The sequence below is a fragment of the Haliotis cracherodii genome, unplaced genomic scaffold, assembly GCF_022045235.1.
Source record: "Haliotis cracherodii isolate W230 unplaced genomic scaffold, xgHalCrac1.p SCAF_21, whole genome shotgun sequence".
In the NCBI taxonomy this organism is placed as follows: Eukaryota; Metazoa; Mollusca; class Gastropoda; order Lepetellida; family Haliotidae; genus Haliotis; species Haliotis cracherodii.
The window spans coordinates 13213827-13235509 of record NW_027266277.1 but is presented as its reverse complement, the minus strand read 5'-3'; the positions used below and the strand labels follow the sequence as shown (position 1 = coordinate 13235509).

General features: G+C 42.5%; 1 protein-coding gene across 1 annotated transcript; it reads right to left on the bottom strand.

The window, feature by feature from the left end:
* Positions 1-640: 640 nt before the first annotated feature.
* Positions 641-1657, bottom strand: LOC139471088 (multiple epidermal growth factor-like domains protein 6). Its single transcript, XM_071253384.1, has one exon. The coding sequence runs from the start codon at positions 1655-1657 to the stop codon at positions 641-643; it is 1017 nt and encodes a 338-aa protein (XP_071109485.1).
* Between the last annotated feature and the right edge of the window lie 20026 nt (positions 1658-21683).

Here is a 21683-nt window from a genome sequence, read left to right as displayed (position 1 = left end):
ACACCAGCAAAAGGCACCACACCCTCATACCAGCAAATGGCACCACACCCTTACACCAGCAAAGGGCACCACACCCTCGCACCAGCAAAAGGCACCACACCCTCACACCAGCAAAGGGCACCAGACCCTCACACCAGCAAAGGCACCACACCCTCACACCAGCAAAGGGAACCACACCCTCACACCAGCAAAAGGCACCACACCCTCACACCAGCAAAAGGCACCACACCCTTACACCAGCAAAAGGCACCACACCCTCACACCAGCAAAAGGCACCACACCCTCACACCAGCAAAAGGCACCACACCCTCACACCAGCAAAAGGCACCACACCCTCACACCAGCAAAAGGCACCACACCCTCACACCAGCAAAAGGCACCACACCCTCACACCAGCAAAAGGCACCACACCCTTACACCAGCAAAAGGCACCACACCCTTACACCAGCAAAAGGCACCACACCCTCACACCAGCAAAAGGCACCACACCCTTACAGCAGCAAAAGGCAGCTCATTCTCAACTTCACACCATACACCAGGAAGGGCATCACAGCATCACACCAATACCAGCAAAGGGCACCACACTCGTACCCAACACAAGCCAAAGGTACCACACACTCACACGTACCACTAGCAAAGGTCATCTTACATTCACTCTCACACCAACACCAGGAAAGGACATCTCACATTCCCTCTCACACCCAACACCAGCAAAGGGCATCCCACATTCACTCTCACACCTAACACCAGCAAAGGGCATCTCACATTCACTCTCACACCCTACACTAACAAAGGCAATCTCACATTCACTCTCACACCCAACACCAGGAAAGGGCATCTCACATTCATTCTCACACCCTACACTAACAAAGGCAATCTCACATTCACTCTCACACCCTACACCAGCAAAGGGCATCTCACATTCACTCTCACACCCTACACTAACAAAGGATATCTCACATTCACTCTCACACCCAACACCAGCAAAGGGCATCTCACATTCCCTCTCACACCCAACACCAGGAAAGGACATCTCACATTCACTCTCAAACCCAATACCAGCAAAGGGCATCTCACATTCACTCTCACATTCAACACTAACAAAGGGTATCTTACATTCACTCTCACATTCAACACTAACAAAGGCAATCTCACATTCACTGTCACACACTACACCAGCAAAGGGCATCTCACATTCACTCTCACACCCAATACCAGCAAAGGGCATCTCACATTCACTCTCACACCCAACACTAACAAAGGCAATCTTACTCTCACTCTCACATTCAACACTAACAAAGGCAATCTCACATTCACTCTCACACCCTACACCAGCAAAGGGCATCTCACATTCACTCTCACACCCAACACCAGCAAAGGGCATCTCACATTCACTCTCACACCCAACACTAACAAGGGCAATCTTACTTTCACTCTCACACCCAACACCAGCAAAGGGCATCTCACATTCACTCTCACACCCAACACTAACAAAGGCAATCTCACATTCACTCTCACACCCAATACCAGCAAAGGGTATCCCACATTCACTCTCACACCCAACACTAACAAAGGGCATCTCACATTCACTCTCACACCCAACACTAACAAAGGCAATCTTACATTCACTCTCACACCCAACACCAAGGAAGGGCATCCCACGATGTCACACCCAACACCAGCAAAGGGCATCCCACGATGTCACACCCAACACCAAGGAAGGGCATCCCACGATGTCACACCCAACACCAGCAAAGGGCATCCCACGATGTCACACCCAACACCAAGGAAGGGCATCCCACGATGTCACACCAAACACCAGCGAAGGGCATCCCACGATGTCAAACCCAACACCAATAAAACAAGCCTCATCCTCACGCCCTTCCTCGTCCACATCCTAACTAACACCCACATCCTTACCTGGCCTCATCCTAACCCACCCCTTCATCTGACCTCTCATCCTTTCTCTCAAGCATCACATTCAAAGTTTGTAGCTTTTACATCCAAATTATATTGATTATAACCGCCTTTTCAACCAAGGTCAGTTCAAGTGCATTTGCACTTGCTTAATAAAAATGACATCATTTATACATTGCTCAAACTTCCTGCTTTACAAACTTTTCCACTCAACTGTCATAAACAGGCATAAACTATATGTTGTCGTTCTGTAATAAATCACATTCAAGTCTGCGACTACCATTCCTTGGTCCTCATAATTACATTCATCATGTTCATACACTCTCTCGAGAAAAAAGTTTTCATATTAAATCATCGAGTGTCTAGCTCTACATTAACGTTAGCACATATTGACGAAAGTACTCTATTGACGAATACAAACGTGCGGGTTGCGAGCGAAATTTGTCTACGTGTGATGGGCAGACGACACTGACGGATCATTGTATCAGTCAGTTTTCTATTGGCGGGGCAAATACTGTCTTAATCTGTGTCTAATGTAAAAGTTTACGTGAAATTGCCTTGAGTCTAGACAGGAATTGCACGGGGTGTATTGATTATATACTTGGAGGAGCGCGACCGTGGGCCCGGCCCAGTCTAGACTCGGCTCCGGATCAACATGGTCGGCATCAGCGTCCGCCCTAGTCAGGACCAGGAAGACTTCTGAGACGACAACTCCTCAAGGCAACGACAACGTTGGCTACAGAAGCCATTTCCTTCACAGGAACTTGTTGTTTATCTGCCCACCCTATGTATTTGGTCATGCGTTAGTGGTGTCTGTTAGACAAGCTTGAGTTCGTTCTCTAAACTGGGTAAAAATTTTAAACCCGAACTTGCACACGTCACGAGTTTAATTCATCCCGATAATGGTACTTTATCTGTCACCACCATGCTTGTTTTCTTGTCTTTGTGTCTCTTTGCCACCAGCATAACCTGACACGCTGAGATAGATGAAACTGAAATAGAGGCGCGGGGGACCCAGCCGTCTCGGGCGCAGTACGTTGTATAGAGTTGCTTCCCTTAGGCGTGCCAGGAACCTATCATCGTGAATAAACAATAATAATATGAATATAATTACGAAAGAGACGTACTGTTCTAATCTAGAGCTGGCTGGTTACCTGTAAATTGAACCGCTTTATTACATTTGACACAGAACAACAACGACAAAAAAAATATAAATCAACTTCAGCATCATGCTTTCTTCATTCCAGAAAGGGGCACGGGTGGCCCAGTCGTCTAAGGCGCCGCGATTCGCTATGCAGAGTTTCGTCCTTTGGGCACGCCAGAAACCTATGATTGTGGGTTCCAATCCCGGTTCGCCCCGATTATGTTTCTAGGTTTGTCAGCACCATACCCGTGCTCGTGGGTTTCACCGAAGTGGTAAACGTCTGAGACCTGCATCACTTCGGGCTTTCCTCCCACATTAAGCTGACACGCCGTGATATCACTGGAATACTATTAAAAACGGCGTTAAACCAAACTCACTCACTCACTCATTCCAGAACGGTACATGGGTTCTATTTCTGGTGAGAGCGACCTGGAACTGAAGGACTTTTTCAGTCAACACACAACAGGTAAACACCTTAAATGATGGACAAGGTTAGCAACTTAAAGATGTACATGTCTACACGTAGTCTGTCGTACAAACCCTGAAACAAATATATCAAATACAGCCCATGCAAGTCTGGGAAGCCTAGGTTACTGCAGAAAATGAAGAAAGTCTCTGGGCTCCTTTAAATACTTTATAACTACAAATTAACGACTGTGTTTTTCTTTAAAATATTTTCAGAGACTTGATGTTAGTCTAGTTAACACGCTACACTATACGATGCATGAATACTCGACAGTGGTCATAGCGTCCTACATGTATATGTCTTTTGTTTGTTCGTTTCTTTCTTTCTTTGTCGTTTAACGCCGCACTCAGCAATATTAACTATGACCGATTTACTATTGTACTATGAAAGAATCCGGTGCGCCAGAACCTTTCTTGATTTGAGAAGCATATAAATATAATAATTATAATAATATTATTATTATTATCATCATCATCATTATTATTATTTTCATAATTAAATAATGGCGGCATGTCCTGGTCACAGCACATTGAAACGATAATAAAGCTGTTATAAAATTATATGACATATGTCGATAATACAATAAATAAACACCTATGTGTACAGTAAACGCCCCGGGTAGTTCATCAGTATTTTACACACACAATCTCCGTCGTCTCTGGCGCTTCCTTTCCTTGATTGGTTTGCTAACTTTTCCACGACCTTCGCGGCAGTAGAGACAGGGGTATATAAATTGCACCATAAAGTCTCGAAAACACCGTATTTCTTGGCTGATGTGGGGCGACCATTTGAAAGATTTGTTCCATGAGATCCTAAAAACTATAATTCTCACTCAGGTTATTAATTTCAAAAGGATAAAGAATTAATTTTTTTTATGCCTTGAAGCCGTACCTAAAAATATTCTGTCTTCATCTAACTAAATAAACCCTAGTCCTGCACCATGACCGTGGAATATATTTATTTTATGAAAAAAACATAATCTAGAAATGCATACAAAAGCAAGTCTAGCCAGCTCAAGCTATCTCTATTCTGAAATCAGCATAGGGAATTTTTTATTTTTTTCAAGAAGAAGTCAAGAAGGATATTGTGTAATATAAGATTTCAGAGACTAAATGTTAGTCTAAATAAACCCCCTCATTCATTTTTGTCAAACGTACAAAACGGTAAATTATATATCAACATATCTTTTTCTAACCTTCCCCCTGGCGCATTTATTTCCAAGTTTATAAAAAAAATATAATCACTTGCGCCCGTTCAAGGTTTTAATTGAAAAGTTTTTTTTTAGTAGCAGTAGTAGTAGTAGTAGTAGTAGTAGTAGTAGTAGTAGTTGTATAATACCATATATCCTTCAATAGACGCCTGCCTTGAATACACGCAGGGCATGACAGACTCGCAAAACGAAATTCGCCTGCCTTGGACAGATGCCGAGTCAAAATATATAAACATATATTAAGGTATAAAGGTGATAATTAAAGCATTTACCGTAATTACAAAAACTACGTATGCTTTGAATAGATGCCGGGCGTAAGATGTCTCTGAAATAAATAGATTCCTGGGCGTCTATTAAAGGACTTACGGTACTGGAAGATGGACCCGTGGGGCTACAGTTGATGTTTCTAGTTGTCTCGTCTTTATTAATGCGGTTTAATTGCACTATCACTCGACTACCCGAGGCTGACTTTTTTTTTATTCCTTAAAAGTGACAGGAAAATAACAATGATAGGAATAACAATGGCAACACTGAAAATTATAACCATAACAATACAAACAATAATAACCATGATGATGATGTTGATGCATACTAACGAGACTGGTGATGGTTTATTATCAGGTAAGGTGAAATCGTCGCGTTCAAGATTGTTGCATTTATAGCGACGTTCTTGTACGTGTGAGTTTTGCTGCTTGTTCTCTGCTTAAAAGTGCTAGCCCATGAGATACCATGTTTAACATGGACATAGACACAGTATAATGACTCCGAGCCAACCATTCCTTGTTTTAGCCCCTTAATGCCGAGCGCCAGGCAGGGTAAATCATGCCATCTTTTGACGTGTCTTGATATGGCTCGGCCAGGGGATCGAACCACTGAACGTCCGCTCTCCAGGCAGACGTTCAATCCACTACATCGAGAAGACTAAGAAGGTTATGCAAATAAAAATAATGGACGGTATGTTTCTTCAGAATCTGCTTATAATGGTAACGGTGATAATGACGACGACGACGATAATGATGATGATGATTGTGATGACGATGAAGAACAAGATGAAGAAGAAGAAGAAGAAGAAGATGATAATGATGATGATGATGATGATGATGATGACGACGACGATGATGATCTTCACAACCCTTCAATCAGGATATTTTTATGACTTGATTGCCTGGGTGATCAAGTAAGCATACACTGTCAAGGCGAATGCATCCCTATCCTAATCCATACCATCGGGACACCTCTGCGCTGCCGCTCTATCTAACAGATCACCAGATGACATGCTAGACGGAACCTCCTTCTGGGATGGTTTCCTGATTAATCCAATCTTCTCCCCAAACCACAACTTGAACTTCTCCAGCGGTGTTAATACATCTGCAATGATGAACTGAAACCCTGCTCCCTAAGTGTCTTCATCCCCGAGCATCTAAACGAATTAAAGTAATGTCGTTTACACTAATTGCTTTTGAAGGACAGGGAAAAAGTTGTGACATTTCACAGAATGATTTGATTTGGGTGTATATCACCATACACCGTTGCAGCGAAGCTGGTCATAAACGCTCCGCGCGAACTTCCAATGTCTAGGGCAAAATGTCAATGCTATTTTCGGTCAGTTTGGGAGCTCGCTTGACGTAGATTTTACTATCCAACTGGTCAAGATGGCGAAATTTGGGTAATTTGCGTCTGGAGATGGTGGACGGGATTTCGAATATCGATTAATACCTGCTAAATCAGATATTTGCAATATCTAGCCAGACATATAACCTTTATAGTGAGAAGCGTCCGCAAACAGTTGATTTGCTTATCAGACGCCGGTCAAATTTGTCCTCTTAACATTGGCTTTGGATTAGGGTTGCGTTAGATGTGAGGCTGATACATCAGCTGGTCGATCCCGGCCTAGCAACTTGAAAGAAAAAAAACTTTGACGACTTTAGGAAGATTCTAGACATTGTTCAGACAACAAATAGGAAATGGATTAATAGTGATGGCGGTGTTTACTGGCTAGACCGATATAATACCAACGATAGGCTCAAGTGCGGGACTGATACTCAAGCAGGCGGTTGCCCCAGGCGACCATGCTATGGCTGAAACTGAATCCCGTTACAGGATGTGCATGGTATATATCTTATTGTTCGGTGGCCGTATGCTATTCTGTGTCTGATGTGTGTGTGCGTTTATTTTATTTCTGTTACTGGGGAGTTACAGACATTAGTTTTTAGATCGAATCGCATTTCATGTTATGGTAGCCCACTGGTTGTCCCGTCACACCGAAGACCGGTAAATTGTGAGGTGAGGTGAAATTGGGTTTAACGTCGCGTCCAAGATTATTGTACTTATATAGCGACGTACATGCACGTGTGTGTGTGGCTGTTTGTACTAGTCCGGACTGATGCCGATTTAAAGTGCTAGCACACTGAGATACCATGCCGCAGTTTAACACGAATACCCCAGACACAGTATACTGACTCCTAGCCGACGAGTCCTTGTTTTAGCCCCTTAATGCCGAGCGCCAGACAGGGTAACAACAAGTATAATTTTTTAACGTCTTTTGGTATGACGCGGCCGGGGATCGAACCCCGTACCTTCCGCTCTCCGGGCGGACGCTCTACCACTAGACCACGGAGGCGGTCATAAATTGTGAGAAGCCCATATTCTTTGTAATGTTGTTGGACTGTTGCTTGAAGTGACGTACAACCTTATTCAAAACGTGGTCTTCAGCAACCCATGCTTGTCGTAAGTGGCGACTTTGCTTGTCGTAAAGGGCGACGAACGGATCGGGTGGTCAGGCTCGCTGACTTTGAATGGTGGTGCTTACTGTTCTCCTTCCTGGCGCTCGGCATTAAGGAGAAAAAAAGGTTGTTTTTTGTTGTTTAGCGCCGCAATATGCCAGCTATATGACGGCGGTCTGTAAATAATCGGGTCTGGACCAGACAATGCAGAAGGTGTTATCAATGTGTCAGGTGTGTCTACTTTGTCACTTTAGAGTGTGAGTGAGTGAGTATGGTTTTAAGTCGCTTTGAGCAATATTCCAGCAATATCACAGTGGGGGACACCAGAAATGGGCTTCACTCATTGTACCCATGTCGGGAATCGAACCCGGGACTTCGGCGTGACCAGCGAACGCTTTAACCACCAGGCTACCCGACCGCCCCTCTCATATTAGAACAACTGATATATTTCATGTTCAGTGTATATATGCAAAGGGTTTTAGTCAAAACCTGTGTTTATATTTTAAAACGTCGTAGATACCTCTTATTTTGCTAATATTGTAGAAGCGTAAGCCCCGTGGCCGGCCGCGTCATAGCAAAAGACGTTAAAAGATCGTACTTGTTGTTACCCTGTCTGGCGCTCGGATAAAACAAGGCCTGGACGGTTCTGGGTCAGTATACTGTGTCTAAGTGGTGTATTCATGTTAAACTGTGGCATGGTATCTCAGTGGGCTAGCACTATAAAATCGGCGTTAAGCCGGACTAGTTATCACACACACACACACACACACACACACACACACACACACACACACACACACACACACACACACACACACACACACGCTCGCACACACACACACACACACGCGTGAATGCATGTCGCATGCATGTATGTAAGTGCAATAATCTTGGACGCTATCTAAACCCTATTTCATCGGCCAGCATAGGTTGCAGGGGACCAATTCTAACCCGGCATCCCCATGGGTGCAGCTGATATGGGTATTACCACCTTGGTGAAACGGTGCCGAAGCGTTGGATATGGGATTCGAACCCACGATCACTTGACCCTAGAACAACAAAGGGGCACAACTTTAAAATTAAGAACACGGTGGTACTAATGTACTCGCACATTAGCGTAACTTCATGTTCTATAAATTACACCTGTGTCATCCTTGGACAAGAAGTTTACGGAGAAGGGCGAGTGGTGGCGAATGTAATGATCGTTCTTGTTCCGTGTAGTTCTCATGTTCATACCCAAATATGGAATCCTTCGTGAGGTCCACGTGTCTACAATCGGCTTGTCACGAGTGGTTGGTCAGCCACAGACGTTGAGCCAGCATGTGTGCCAGGTTGAGGACACGCCCGTTTATTATTGTTTGAAACCAGATCTACGAGAGATAAACTATCCACGTGACCATCGCGTGCACGTCACGAGACATTTCCATGTTCATCATGAGCAGACCAAATGTTCAATCGTTTCTAAATCAATAATATCACAATCGGTACTTAATAGCCCTATATTTAGTTGCCTGTATCAAACACAAGCCTTCCAGAGTCACTCTGGGCTTGCGTGTACAATACCTCTAGGTCATCATGTCCTGGACGGCGTTTAGACAGGAATCCTTGACATAAAACATACAGTTTATGAGACGAGCCCTGGTCGATCATAGTAATAACACAACGTCCTTGTCGTTGCCACATGATGATCAGTGCATGTCACCAAGTTATTGCCCTTGAGTCGATAATAACGCCGGGGAGCGTGTCAACACGGAGTGGGTCGGTGCTTTAAGTGAACAATTTAATTTCACTGTCTCTTTCCATGAAGGGACGCATATTGATATGATCGAGCGAATTAATGATAGCACACATGTAGATATTATTCAGGAGTTTCTATTCACGTTCTGTGAAATGTGGGCGAATAGTCTTTGAAGATGTTATTCCTTACATGTTTTGTTTGTTCGTGTTTAACGCCGCGCTCAGCAATATTCCAGCTATATGACGGCGGTCTGTAAAATAATCGAGTCTGGACATGACAATCCAATGATTGACATCATGAGCATCGATCCACGCAATTGGGATACGATGACATGTATCAACCAAGTCAGCGAGCCTGACCACCCTATCCCGATAGTCGCTTTTACGGAAAGTATGGGTTGTCCTTACATATGTATTCGCATCTGGACAGAATGTGTGAACATGGTTTTACGCCGACTTTAGCAATATTCCAGCAATATCACCCGGGATTGGTTTTAAAATGTTTGAAAGGAGACACGAAATTTCCAAATTGGACGCGTCAGTGACAAACATGATGCCCAATACAATTCCTTATTTTAAACTTGTACCATATGTTCTAGACTAACACTAAGTCTCAGAAAACATATAATTTTGATAGAAACAAGAAACTACATATAAATTGAAAAGGAGCCCTTGAGATGGTAGATTCAGAACCTGGGGAAAATCTAGACTTGCTTTATTTGTGGCTATTGCATTACAGTAAATGCTGGTCGACAAGCGAAAAAAATGGTGAGACAGTCCACACCCGTGTTGTTTCAGGTGAACAACTGACTTGCCACTGCATGTGTTTGTGACGAGTTCGCATCAGCGGAAAGATGCTTGCGCTGAGACGTCATAAAATCTCATGCTAACACCGTATTCGTGCGTGCGTGATTCCCGTGCAACCTTTCGAGTTGGGTTCATTGGTTCAACTGTGTCATATGGCCCTGTGACGCAGGGGTAGCATTATGCAGATGGCTGTTACAATGAATGCTCGTTCCACCCGTGACGAACAGGTCTGGTTGTTGATGAAATATTGTGATCGCTAAATAGACAGATTTTTTATTCATGCACCGATTGTCTTTAAATGTAATATCCAGTTATGTATGACTGTTTAATAATCTCATACCAACTTTGACTGGAGTAGGTCAAATAGTTTTTCAGATATTGTAGTAAACGTCGGTATCTTAAATTAACTTGCAGACTATATCTTCCCTTAATATATCTTGGGGCGTTTGGATACAAAGGGGTTGGTTCGTCACTCCGGGTTCAATTCCTTCCATGGGTGAAATGTCTGATGCCTTTCTTTTATTCAATCACTTTCAATAATTATCACTACATGTTCGGGGCTAGTAATTATTGCGGTTGAGGACAGCCCTGCTTTCTATAGGACATTAATTAACCAGGTTATTGTTATAGAGAGCATGCAATTCCTCGCCCGTAGGCATACGCTTGCCAGCCCTGAACAAGTATTTTGATTGACATACGCACTGTGGGTACCCCTTTCCCAAATGTACATTGCATAACCATTTTCATGAAAAGACCTCGCCCAATGTTGCCTTACAGCGAATGCCCGGTAAACCAGGGATGGTATTTAGGGAACAACAAACGCTATTACCTATAGTCCCCCAGACTTGGACAAGTCTCTAAGGCAACGATTATTAGTTTAAATCATAATTCCTAGATTATAGAAGAAATAAGAACGCGTTATCCCCATAAAAGACTATCGTCCTTACTGTCCGCTTATCTGGATTTCCCTATTATAAGGATAGAATTATTGTACATCCATTCACTTATCATTAAGATTTTCTTGGAGTGAGTGAGTGAGTGAGTGAGTATGGTTTAACGCCGTTTTTAGCAATATTCCAGCAGTATCACGGCGGGGGGCACCAGAAATGGGCTTCACAAATTGTATAATACCTATGTCGGGAATCGAACCCGGGTCTTCGGCGTGACGTGCGAACGCTTTAACCACTAGGCTACCCGACCGCCAAGATATTCTTGGAGCAAGGATAAGAGAACCTAGCTTACTGTAAACGTTCTCTACCAGGAAATGAGATGAAGACAAGGTGACCCCTGCGCCATTGATCTATACTACCGCGAACGTCCTGGCCTTGAGAAAGGGAATTATATATCGTTGACCGTACACGAATGTTTTGAAGAATTCCTGAAATCAGCGACGAAATTAGATTTCTACAGTTATATAATGTCACGTGACGTGCATTGGCGCGTGGGAGTTCTGACGAGTAACCTCAAGCTGGGACAAGGGTTGGCGATGGAGGGTTATGTCGTGCGTAATCCGTGAATTGAGCACGCGTTGCGTAATCCCTTAGATTGAGCAATGACTTCTAACTTGCATTGTGAAAGTTCAGGGTATTTATCTTCATGTACATGTTATACAAGTCCAACTTCAAACACAGCATATATTCATAGATCAACACATCGATTTCTATAAAAATATCTCAATAAACTGGCAATATAGAATATAACACGTCATTGCCAGAAAATAGCCAGTGTCGATAATGCGCAAAAACAGATTCCGTTGGTCGTAAAAGGCAGATGTTCACATTACTATAAACAAGGTAAAATAAAATGCTTCATAATGGCAATTTTAAAGTTCAGTTTACAATATAATTACCTCAATAAAATAAACTCTTAAAAAAATAGAAACGCACAGGTCGTTATGTAGTTCATTGAACCTGACTCCACAAAAAATCCGGCATATAAATTGGATACATGTTATTGGAAAATGCTGACGGCTTGATATTCGACAAATGGTACAATGTCTTAAACGGCATTGTTTTCACAATGGTTGGTTCAGGAAAATTTGACAGCAAATCGCTACATGAATCAAATTTTTCAACCCCACCTTCTTCCAATCACTGACCGCCAGAGGCGGCTGTTTCAACAGGACAACGCTCCACCGTACAAAGCTCGTGTCCCCGTAGACCATAATGTCAAGATCAACGGCTTGCCCTGGCCGTCGAGATCTCCAGATCTCAACCCAATCGAACACCTCTGGGATAAACTCGATCGATGTGTTCCCCAACGTCAGAACACACGACAGACACTCAAACAACTGGCCAACGCGTTACAAGCAGAATGGCTCAGAATTCCGCAGAATTCCGCAGGACAGAATTCTTACACTTATCCAGTCACTGCCGAGGAGATGCAGAGTCGTGATTGCTGCCCGGGACGGTCACACAAGATACTGAGTTCAGCTCAACCTTGTGGCCTTATGTGACAGTTTTCAATGCCTTTGTACAACGACAACGTGGGGGGCACACGGGTGGCCCAGTCGTCAAAGGCGCCGCTTGCTCGTTAGATTTACCCAAGTGGTAAACGTCTGAGACCTGCACGCCGAGATATAACTGGAATACTGTTAAAAACGGCGTTAAACCCAACTCACTCACTCATGTGGCAAGGACAGTGACACAGATGCAATAGCAATCATGGGATTTGACCAACAATTACAGCCGTTATTAAGACGTTACTAGGTGAAAACAGTCGCCAAAACACAGATCCGAACTTTGATACCCGTATCAAATGCATCACCACCCAATAAACATTTATGGTTTCATTTTTAGCCACCATAAAACATTGGGTATACATGTATTTTCTGTGGCAATGCAGTTTATATCTCACACACAATTGTATTACAAGAGTTTGCCACTAACGTGGCTATATCCCCCGCCCCTGTTGCAGAATTTGTGACATAATTAAATCTAAACCAACCCTTACCTTTTTTTAACCGAGGTGGAACTTGTCGTGGAAATTGTTAAAAAAGGTTTTTGGAAGCTAAGTCCATCTTGTTGCCATGGAAACGGATTTTTTTTTCTTCTAAAATTTCTAAATAGCAAAAGGCACCAGTTCAGCATGTATCTGACAAACCTTCAAAGTTTCATGAAAAATATTGAACGGTTTATGAGTTATGCTCCGGACATGAACCCTACCCTCACAGAACCTAAGTCCACCTTGTTGACATGGAAACGTAAAACATAAAAAATTCTGAAATTTCTAAATAGCAAAAGGCACCAGTTCAGCATGTATCTGACATACCTGCAAAGTTTGATGAAAAAATATTGAACGGTTTCTGCTCCGGAAACGAAACGTGGCGGACGGACGGACGGACGTAGCCCGTTTCTATATCCCCCGCCAACTTTGTTGGGCGGGGGATAAAAAACATTTCTTTAGAGTGAGGATGTTTTTTACTGACATTGCTTCAAGACACATAATTTCTTTCTTTGACAAGAGAAGAGAACCTTTTTTGAGAACCTACCACTATTTTTTTCTTAACATTAGTGAACAATTACAATTTCCAAGTATTTTCGTCATCAAACTATTCTTCAGACATAATTCCAGTCATACCCTATATAATGGGTTTAAGTGATCTTAGTGAGTGAAGGAGTGAGTGAGTGAGTGAGGTTTTACGCCGCTTTTAGCAATATTCTAGCAATATCACGGCGGGGAACACCAGAAATGGGCTTCACACTATGTACCCATGTGAAAAATTGAACCCGGCTCTTCGGAATGGCGAGCGAACGCTTTAACCACTAGGCTACCCCACCGCCCCTTAAGTGATCTTAACCTGATAGCGGGAGCGTTAGCTGCCACGTACATGCACTGAGTCAAGGTCAACACACTTGAGGAAGTCAGTAGTACCACTAAGCGATCATTTTCTACATAATTTTCTACACTGGAGTTTGCGGCAATATATGTCAGATAAAGTACGCACTTCACGTTGGCGTAGAGTAACGTCCACCGCATCACACAGCAACCCTGCCGTGCCGCTCTACTCTGTGTCCAGAACGTGCGTATACACTCCTGATAAAAAAATGTGTCCCTTTATTTCGAAATGTTCCCGAAATTGACGCACTACCACTCATGACCGTGACGCACAAGTTTCGGACTGAGTGAGTATTGTTTTACGCCGCTTTTAGCAATATTCCAGCAATATCACGGTGGGGGAAACCAGCAATGGGCTTCAAACATGGTACCAATGTCGGGAATCGAACCCGGGTCTTCGGCGTGACGAGCGAACGCTTTAACCACTAGGCTACCCGACCTATTCGACCCCGCATCTTCACGGATCTGGTACTTGTTACCCTGTCTGGCGCTCGGTATTAAGGGAATAAAAATGGACATGTCAGTTCGGAGTCAGTACACTGTGTCTGAGTTGGGTATTCATGTTAGACTACAATATAATAGGACCAAAACCCTTCTTTTACAATCATGTATTCCGCAACTCGACATAGAAAAGGGCGACCCATGAAGATCCGGGGAAGACAAGGTCTTCAGTAACCCATGCTTGCCGTAAAAGGCGACTATGCTTGTCGTAAGAGGCGACTAACGCGATCGGGTGGTCAGACTCGCTGACTTGGTTGATGCATGTCATCATATCCCAATCGCGTGGGTCGATGCTCATGGTGTCAGTCGCTGGATTGTCTGGTCCAGACTTGATTATTTACAGACCGCAGTAATATAGGTGGAATATTGTTGAGTGTGGCGTTAAACAACAACCAACCGACCAGAAAAAAAGCGTGAACAAGAGTTTAATAAAATAAACGATAAAATCAACAATCGTTGCACAACGAACACTATCTTATCTAGTCTAGACACGATAACATTGATTTCCTTACTGAGTCTTCCTGGACAGTCTCTTGCAGACATGTATATCTTGATATAGGTGTGACTTAAGGACTGAGTTAATTATAGCATGTCACTTCTAAAACATTAAAGGATTGAAGTTGTATTTATTGACGTTCATCAGCTGATGAAGACAGTGCCTCACGTGAGCAAATTCAATGATGCGCTTCATGGTAGATTTGGCACTTTCTTCATCAGCTGATGAACGTCAACAATAACAACCTCAATCCTTATATTGACAGATACATCAATCATAACAAAACTATCCATTAAACATCAAACTTTAATTATTTGAAGCGAACTATATCAACGCGGAGAGTCGTGACGTCATCCGTCCTAAACATTCCATTTGGATTGGCATCCCTTGGTTTTACAAACGGCAAAAAATGGCGGCTACGGCAATGTCATTCACTTGAAATGAGCGCCAAGAAAAGGATAGAGTTGAAAAGAAATCCAGACCTGGCTGATGCTGAAAATGGATTGATATTAACGTTCTGTGAACTTTGGGTGTGTGTTTGAGTCATACTACGGCCGCTTGAGGCGGTGCAGTTGGATTTCCCGAAGCATTCGCACCCACAATCATAGGTTTCTGGCGTGCCCAAGGGACGCAACTCTGCGCAGCGAATCGCGGCGCCTTAGACGACTGGGCCACCCGTCCCCTCGTTTGACACAGTATATGTTTCATAAACGAAACAAAGAAATACAAATATAGATATTTATTATTTGTTTTAAAGCACGATTAAGTAAAAGTTAACAGAAAAAAATCAAATAACAAAAAAGTTCCCCAACCAGTATCATATATTTAGTAAATTTTACCGTGCATCGCATTTGAGTGCTTCCACATTCCGATAGAGGCGATGCTATAAAGGACAAGCAATGACAGTGCACAAATTATGATGCTAAATAACATCCCATACGAGCTATTCATTCAAATTCATATGAGTGTAGGACGTGCACGATACTTGAAACGTCATGAGAATGGAATATTTCCATGGATACCGTGTCGATTTCATATCGCTTACATTGTTTTGAATTACAATTACAAATATATGCCAAAACACGTCATGGCCACGTGGCACGAGCATGAACTGTGGGTCACGCATGAACAGAAAGCATGCCGCGGGGTAGGTCAGTGTGTCATGAGGTTCATGTTTCATAATCACGCTTTACACATCCATATCATGTTGCTGTATAATCAATGGTCACGTTGCTATTTTTTACATTGATTGACAGCTTGTATACTTTCACTGGCGAGGTTACTGTGCCGTCATATGTTTTGGCTGTTACAAAATCCAGCACGAGTGACAGTTAAGTTTGTTGAATACATGTCTAGTTTCTCGTGACTCGCTCTGCTGAAATTGTTCCTTTTATTTTAAATAAATAAATAAATAAATAAATAAATAAATAAATAAATAAGAAATGAGTGTTAAGTCTCATATTTCGTTTTTGCACCTCCGGATTCCTATTTTCGCATCTACCTGGGAAAAAGGTAAATAAGTAACTTATTTCACTTTTATATACATGTACTCGTAACCTGCTAAAGAAATATGAGAAACAAGAATCTATTTTTGTGAAAACAAATTTTTTTATTTTAACAGGCTTTAAAAAATACAGGCTGTCAGGACATGGCATTACGAGTGAGTGAATCTGGTTTTACGCCGCTTTTAGTATTATCCCAGAAATATCATGGCGGGGGACACCAGAAATGGGCTTCACACATTGCACCGACATGGCGAATCGAACCCGGGCCTTTCCGTGACGAGTGAAACGCTTTAACCACTGGGCTACCCCACCGTCCCGGTGTGTTAGGATAGGGTTTAACGTTTGGTACTGCTGTCCTTCAACAATATTTGAATATATTCCGTTGCGTGATTAAACTTGAAGAGTGGGCGAGTGAGGTGAGTTTTACACAATATTCCAGCCCTAAAACGAAAGCAATAAAGGGGGTTTTCACATACCGACGAGTGACAGATTTATCAAGCGCCTTCCTCATTCCACCACATCATGGGATGTGCGTCTGGGGAAGGTTATGCATGAAACACACATTTAGTTTTTTAACGCATTCCCTGAAGTTCCTTTCAGACAAACAATCACTGCGCGTTATATTTTGAAATTACCACTTTTAATATGGGGAATAAAGACATTCGAATTTAGCTGTACGAAAGCATCCGCCTTGTCCAGTGTGAAACAACTTTCTGGGGAAGTTATTACAAAATCTTAGAAAATTGCATGTTTACTTAGCCCAATACATGATCTAGCTGTACACCATACATGCAAATTATTTTTATTTTGAACAAATTTTAAATGTTTTGATTTAAAACTGATTTAACGTTTCAGATAAACAACGAATTTTTCACAATAAAATAAACAAACAAATAAATTCGTTTCTGGCAGAAGTCAATTGACATGCAAGGACTACACGCTGAGATGAGCCTTATTTAAAGTCTAACTGAATGAAATAATTTTGAAAATAATAAATAAAGAAACACTTTCGTTTCTAGCACATGTAAACTAACTTAAAGACTTACAAAAAACATCACGTCACTGTCAACATTGTCGAAATTCCACCGGAATCAAAGTCCGCGAACTTGAGACACGATTCGTGCATGATCACACCGTGCCCTAGACTTGCACAAGTCTCTAAGTAAGGACAGATTTTTTACTTTAAATCATAATTTTTAGATTATACAAATAAAAACAAGTTGTCCCTGTAAGAGACTGTCCGCTAATCTAGACTTGCCTATTATATGGATAGAATTACTATACACCTATGGATTTATCATTCAGTTCAGGCTAACGGTGCCCCACGTGGGATGGTCTCGCTGTTCAACCCTAGGGAGCAACCAATTGATTTTCAGCGAGGGGGGTAGAGATTTGCTTTTTAAAATGGTCAAATCAAACATGTTTTACTGAAATCATTTTACATATGCCTCGCTCGCATTGTCGGGAAAACAAATGTGGTCTGCCCTGCGACCCTGTGACTGCGACAACCCCCCCCCACACACACACACACACTCTCCCCGCCCCCGAATCCAAATGGTTGTTGCCTAAGTCAAGGGGTAATGCGTTATATAAATGAATGTATACCTAAAATATTTGCCCTTGTCGAGAATCCCTCCCATCCCCTACAGTTCCACCAATCCCAGGCGACCAGGAAACAACACAAGGATGGGTTGAACCTGACAGCGTCGCTTCATCTGTAACCATGGTTACGAGTTCAAGGCCTTGTTGTTGGGTCATCTTGAGTTTCGATACATCGTCAAACTAACAAACTATTTCCTACTCGCTAAATCCGTCTCTGCTTCGTGCCAAAAAAACATTCAGCAAAAACATCCTGCACGATCGACATTCGGTAGTTCTCCGTGCAAAGGTACAAAAGTTTCAGCTGGTGATCACGTGGCACATGTTGATCGTGCAGGTGTTTAATTGACAAGCAGCGGTGATAGCAGAGCACGGGCGCAACGTGCAGTAACGGGTTTTGTATCACCGGTGTATCACGCAGAGATTCATGAGACTGAACATATATTATGCATTTCCGTGACGTGGACTTATGACGTTATTTCTACCTAGACTAAACATATAATAGCGGAACATGGGCTCACACACGTAGATCACTCCTCGCGCCTTTGGTAACGGTGGATATTGACCCGACCTTGCCAAGGTCAAATTCCAGTCTTAATAACACTAACATTGCTCTGATAAGAGTTCTACCCCGTAGCATGATGCGAGTCTCCAGGTGTGTCATTACCTGGCTAATATTTCGAGAGGTAATATGAAAGATTAAAAAGATTATCCAATCAAAGGTGAATGTGAGGAATTTATTAAATATTGTGATTTTAATACAGATATATCAAGCGTTGGAAATATATAATGTTTAATAAATATTATCAAAATTCATTTAATTCAATAATGTACATTTCAATAATGAAAAAATTGAAATGAACTTGTTGAATATTTTTTAGTTAAGTTGTCACTACAAGTATTCATCAAGACACGTGTTTAGATAGGCGGCGAGATACTGCTATGGTATATATTTACTACTTCGTTATAATGCTATTTATAAAAAAATAATGTTAATATCTGTTAGATCTCACATTGCAATTATCTAAATAAAGTCAGTGTTACCAAGAAAATACTGAACCACATGTTTCATGTATCCGAAACGAAAACTTTTAAAACTGAATTTTTATTTGAATTTCATGTAGGAGACTCTTTAAGTCGCAGTTGTCGTGACGGTCAAGGACATTCCTTGACATGAAGCGGGACGGGGAGTGGTGTTGTTTTGCAAGTATATTTCAAGATCCTTGTTGCTAAATAGCAAAACAAACCATGAAAAGTGTCCTTGTATAATGAACACATTTCAAGGATGTGAAGTCGACCCTCGTGATTTGTTGATTTGGTGTTGTCTCGCGCGTATCAATATAAATTAAGGCTGGGACGGGTGACCGGGTACTCGGGTCGGGAGGGTCCTGAGTAGGACCCGGATACCCACAGGACTACCCGGACCCATGGTTAGTCACGTGATAAATTGTTTAATGACAAAAAATATCTACACTATCAGTCACTAATGTTCCCATTTCTTTCTGACAATGCACCCATTCCTTCTGACTTTTATATGTTTGAATAAAGATAAAACTTAATGCAGTAAACTTCAGTGTATGCATGACCAGATCGTTTTACACGTGTATCTAAATACATTTTGCCTGGGCTAAGGTCAAACTTTTCCAAATCGGATAGTTTGTACCTATCTCCAAATATCTACAGCGGGTACCGGGGTAGGGTCGGGTAATAGGGTGGTGGGTACCCGGGTAGTAAATTTGGACTCGTCCCAGCCCTAATATAAATGCACCGTGAACAGTTTGGTAGATATTTCAATAATCATAACAATTAGAATTTTGAGCAAATAATTAAATATGAACTTGATGTTATTCAATTTGGCAGTCGGTAAAAATGCGAGTCACGAGCACTTAATATTCCACATCAACAAAATGTACCAATTGGTTTCAGTGTGTGAATTGAAATTTTGGATATTTTTATGAATTTTATTTTAAATATGAAATATTTTCATTTGATCAGCTGTTGCAAAATAGTTTCACACACGAAATTAATATGGACAACAGGCGGTGAGACTATACGTGATGTCCTAATGTTATGTCAATGTCCTCCCAGGGACCAGAGAGCGTGAAGTCCCAGTGTAAAATGTTCATGTCACGATCCCCTGGTGTCCGTTTCAAGGACGATGACTATGCGGAGATTCAGCCACCCGTCTGATGAAAACACTGACCCACCCACGTGTGAGCATGCCGACGGCAACATACGCAGATAGATAACCTTGACACCGATGGGTGGGGAGATGGACTATTCCCGTCAAGGTCACCATGCATGTGATGCCTACTTTTCTATGGCCCTTTCCGAATTGGAAATCGTCTGTGTCCGTATGGATAGCTTCATTGTGTGGGTGTGTCGGACTTTACCGAAGTCCCCCGGAAATGTACGAACATGTGCTCTACTTCTCACAGTAGGTTAATAGGGTGCTTGCGTAATCTCTACCTTGCTGTAACTCAAACTGATGATATAATCTGTCTGTCGGCTGACAGTGATGGTCTAGGTGTACTGTCGTTGCTTGTAGGACACGCTACAGTTTACACTTCTGCAGAATGTCTGCATTAAACAGCAGGCTCCTACGCCACATTGGTATAGTGTAAAGGGTCCGATAACGGCTCTGTTCCAGAGAGCGCCAGATCGTTTGTTATGGGGGATGCCATGGTGGACGTTTCATGACATGCACTCATGTTTATTATGCAGACATATGCACATCTGCACACGAATATATATGGGCAGAACTCTGTTTTTTTCGTTAATGAAATCGCCGCTTTTAATTTCCAATCGTATGTGATATTTCTTTTTCGCACATTACTGTAATGTTTGTTGTATGTTGTTTAATGCCGCAATTAGCAATATTGTAAGTGATGGCTGTAATCGAGTATGGATCAGAGAAACCAGTGATTGATATTGTGACCATGGTCCACCGTTGACACGCAGTCAACCAAGATCATGCTGGCTCATTAAAGGAATAGGTGGGGTATGCATGTCAAATGAGTGAGTGAGTATGGTTTTACGCCGCTTTTAGCAATATTCCAGCAATATCACGGCGGGGGACACCAGAAATGGGCTTCACACATTGTACCCATGTCGGGAATCGAACCCGGGTCTTCGGTGTGACGGGCTAACGCTTTAACCACTAGGCTACCCGACCGCCCCCTGTGCATGTCAAAGTGCCGAATGGTATCGCAGTGGGCTAGCACTATAAGACCGGCATTCGTCCGGACTAGCACAAGCACACATAAACACACACACACGCGCGCTCGTGCATGCACGTCACTATCTAAGTGCAATAATCTTGAACGCGACGTAAAAACTACAAAAACTACAAATAGTAGGTGACCGTCCGATCCGCAATCGTGAAAGGAGCATAGGTCCTGGGGACCAATTCTAAATCTAAAACCACGCTAGGGCTATTTTTAATGGATATCTATCAACTACATTATTTAGTGACTGGCCATAAGTATGCACACTCGTGAGAAAGTGAGTTTATCGCCGCTTTTAACAGTATTCCAGTTATATCACGGCGTGTCAGCTTAATGTGGTCAGAAAACCCAAAGTGATGCAAGTCTCAGACGTTTACCACTCGGTTAAACATACGAACACGGGTATGGTGCTGACAAACCTAGAAACATAATCGGGGTGAACCGGGATTGGAACCCACAATCATAGCCTTAGGTTTCTGGTGTGCCCAAGGGACGCAATTCTGGACAGCGAATC

Bases quoted from the DNA above. Each gene is read 5' to 3' on its own strand.
- LOC139471088 (XM_071253384.1), bottom strand. From the start codon at position 1,657: ATGCCCTTCCTTGGTGTTGGGTGTGAGAGTGAATGTAAGATTGCCTTT.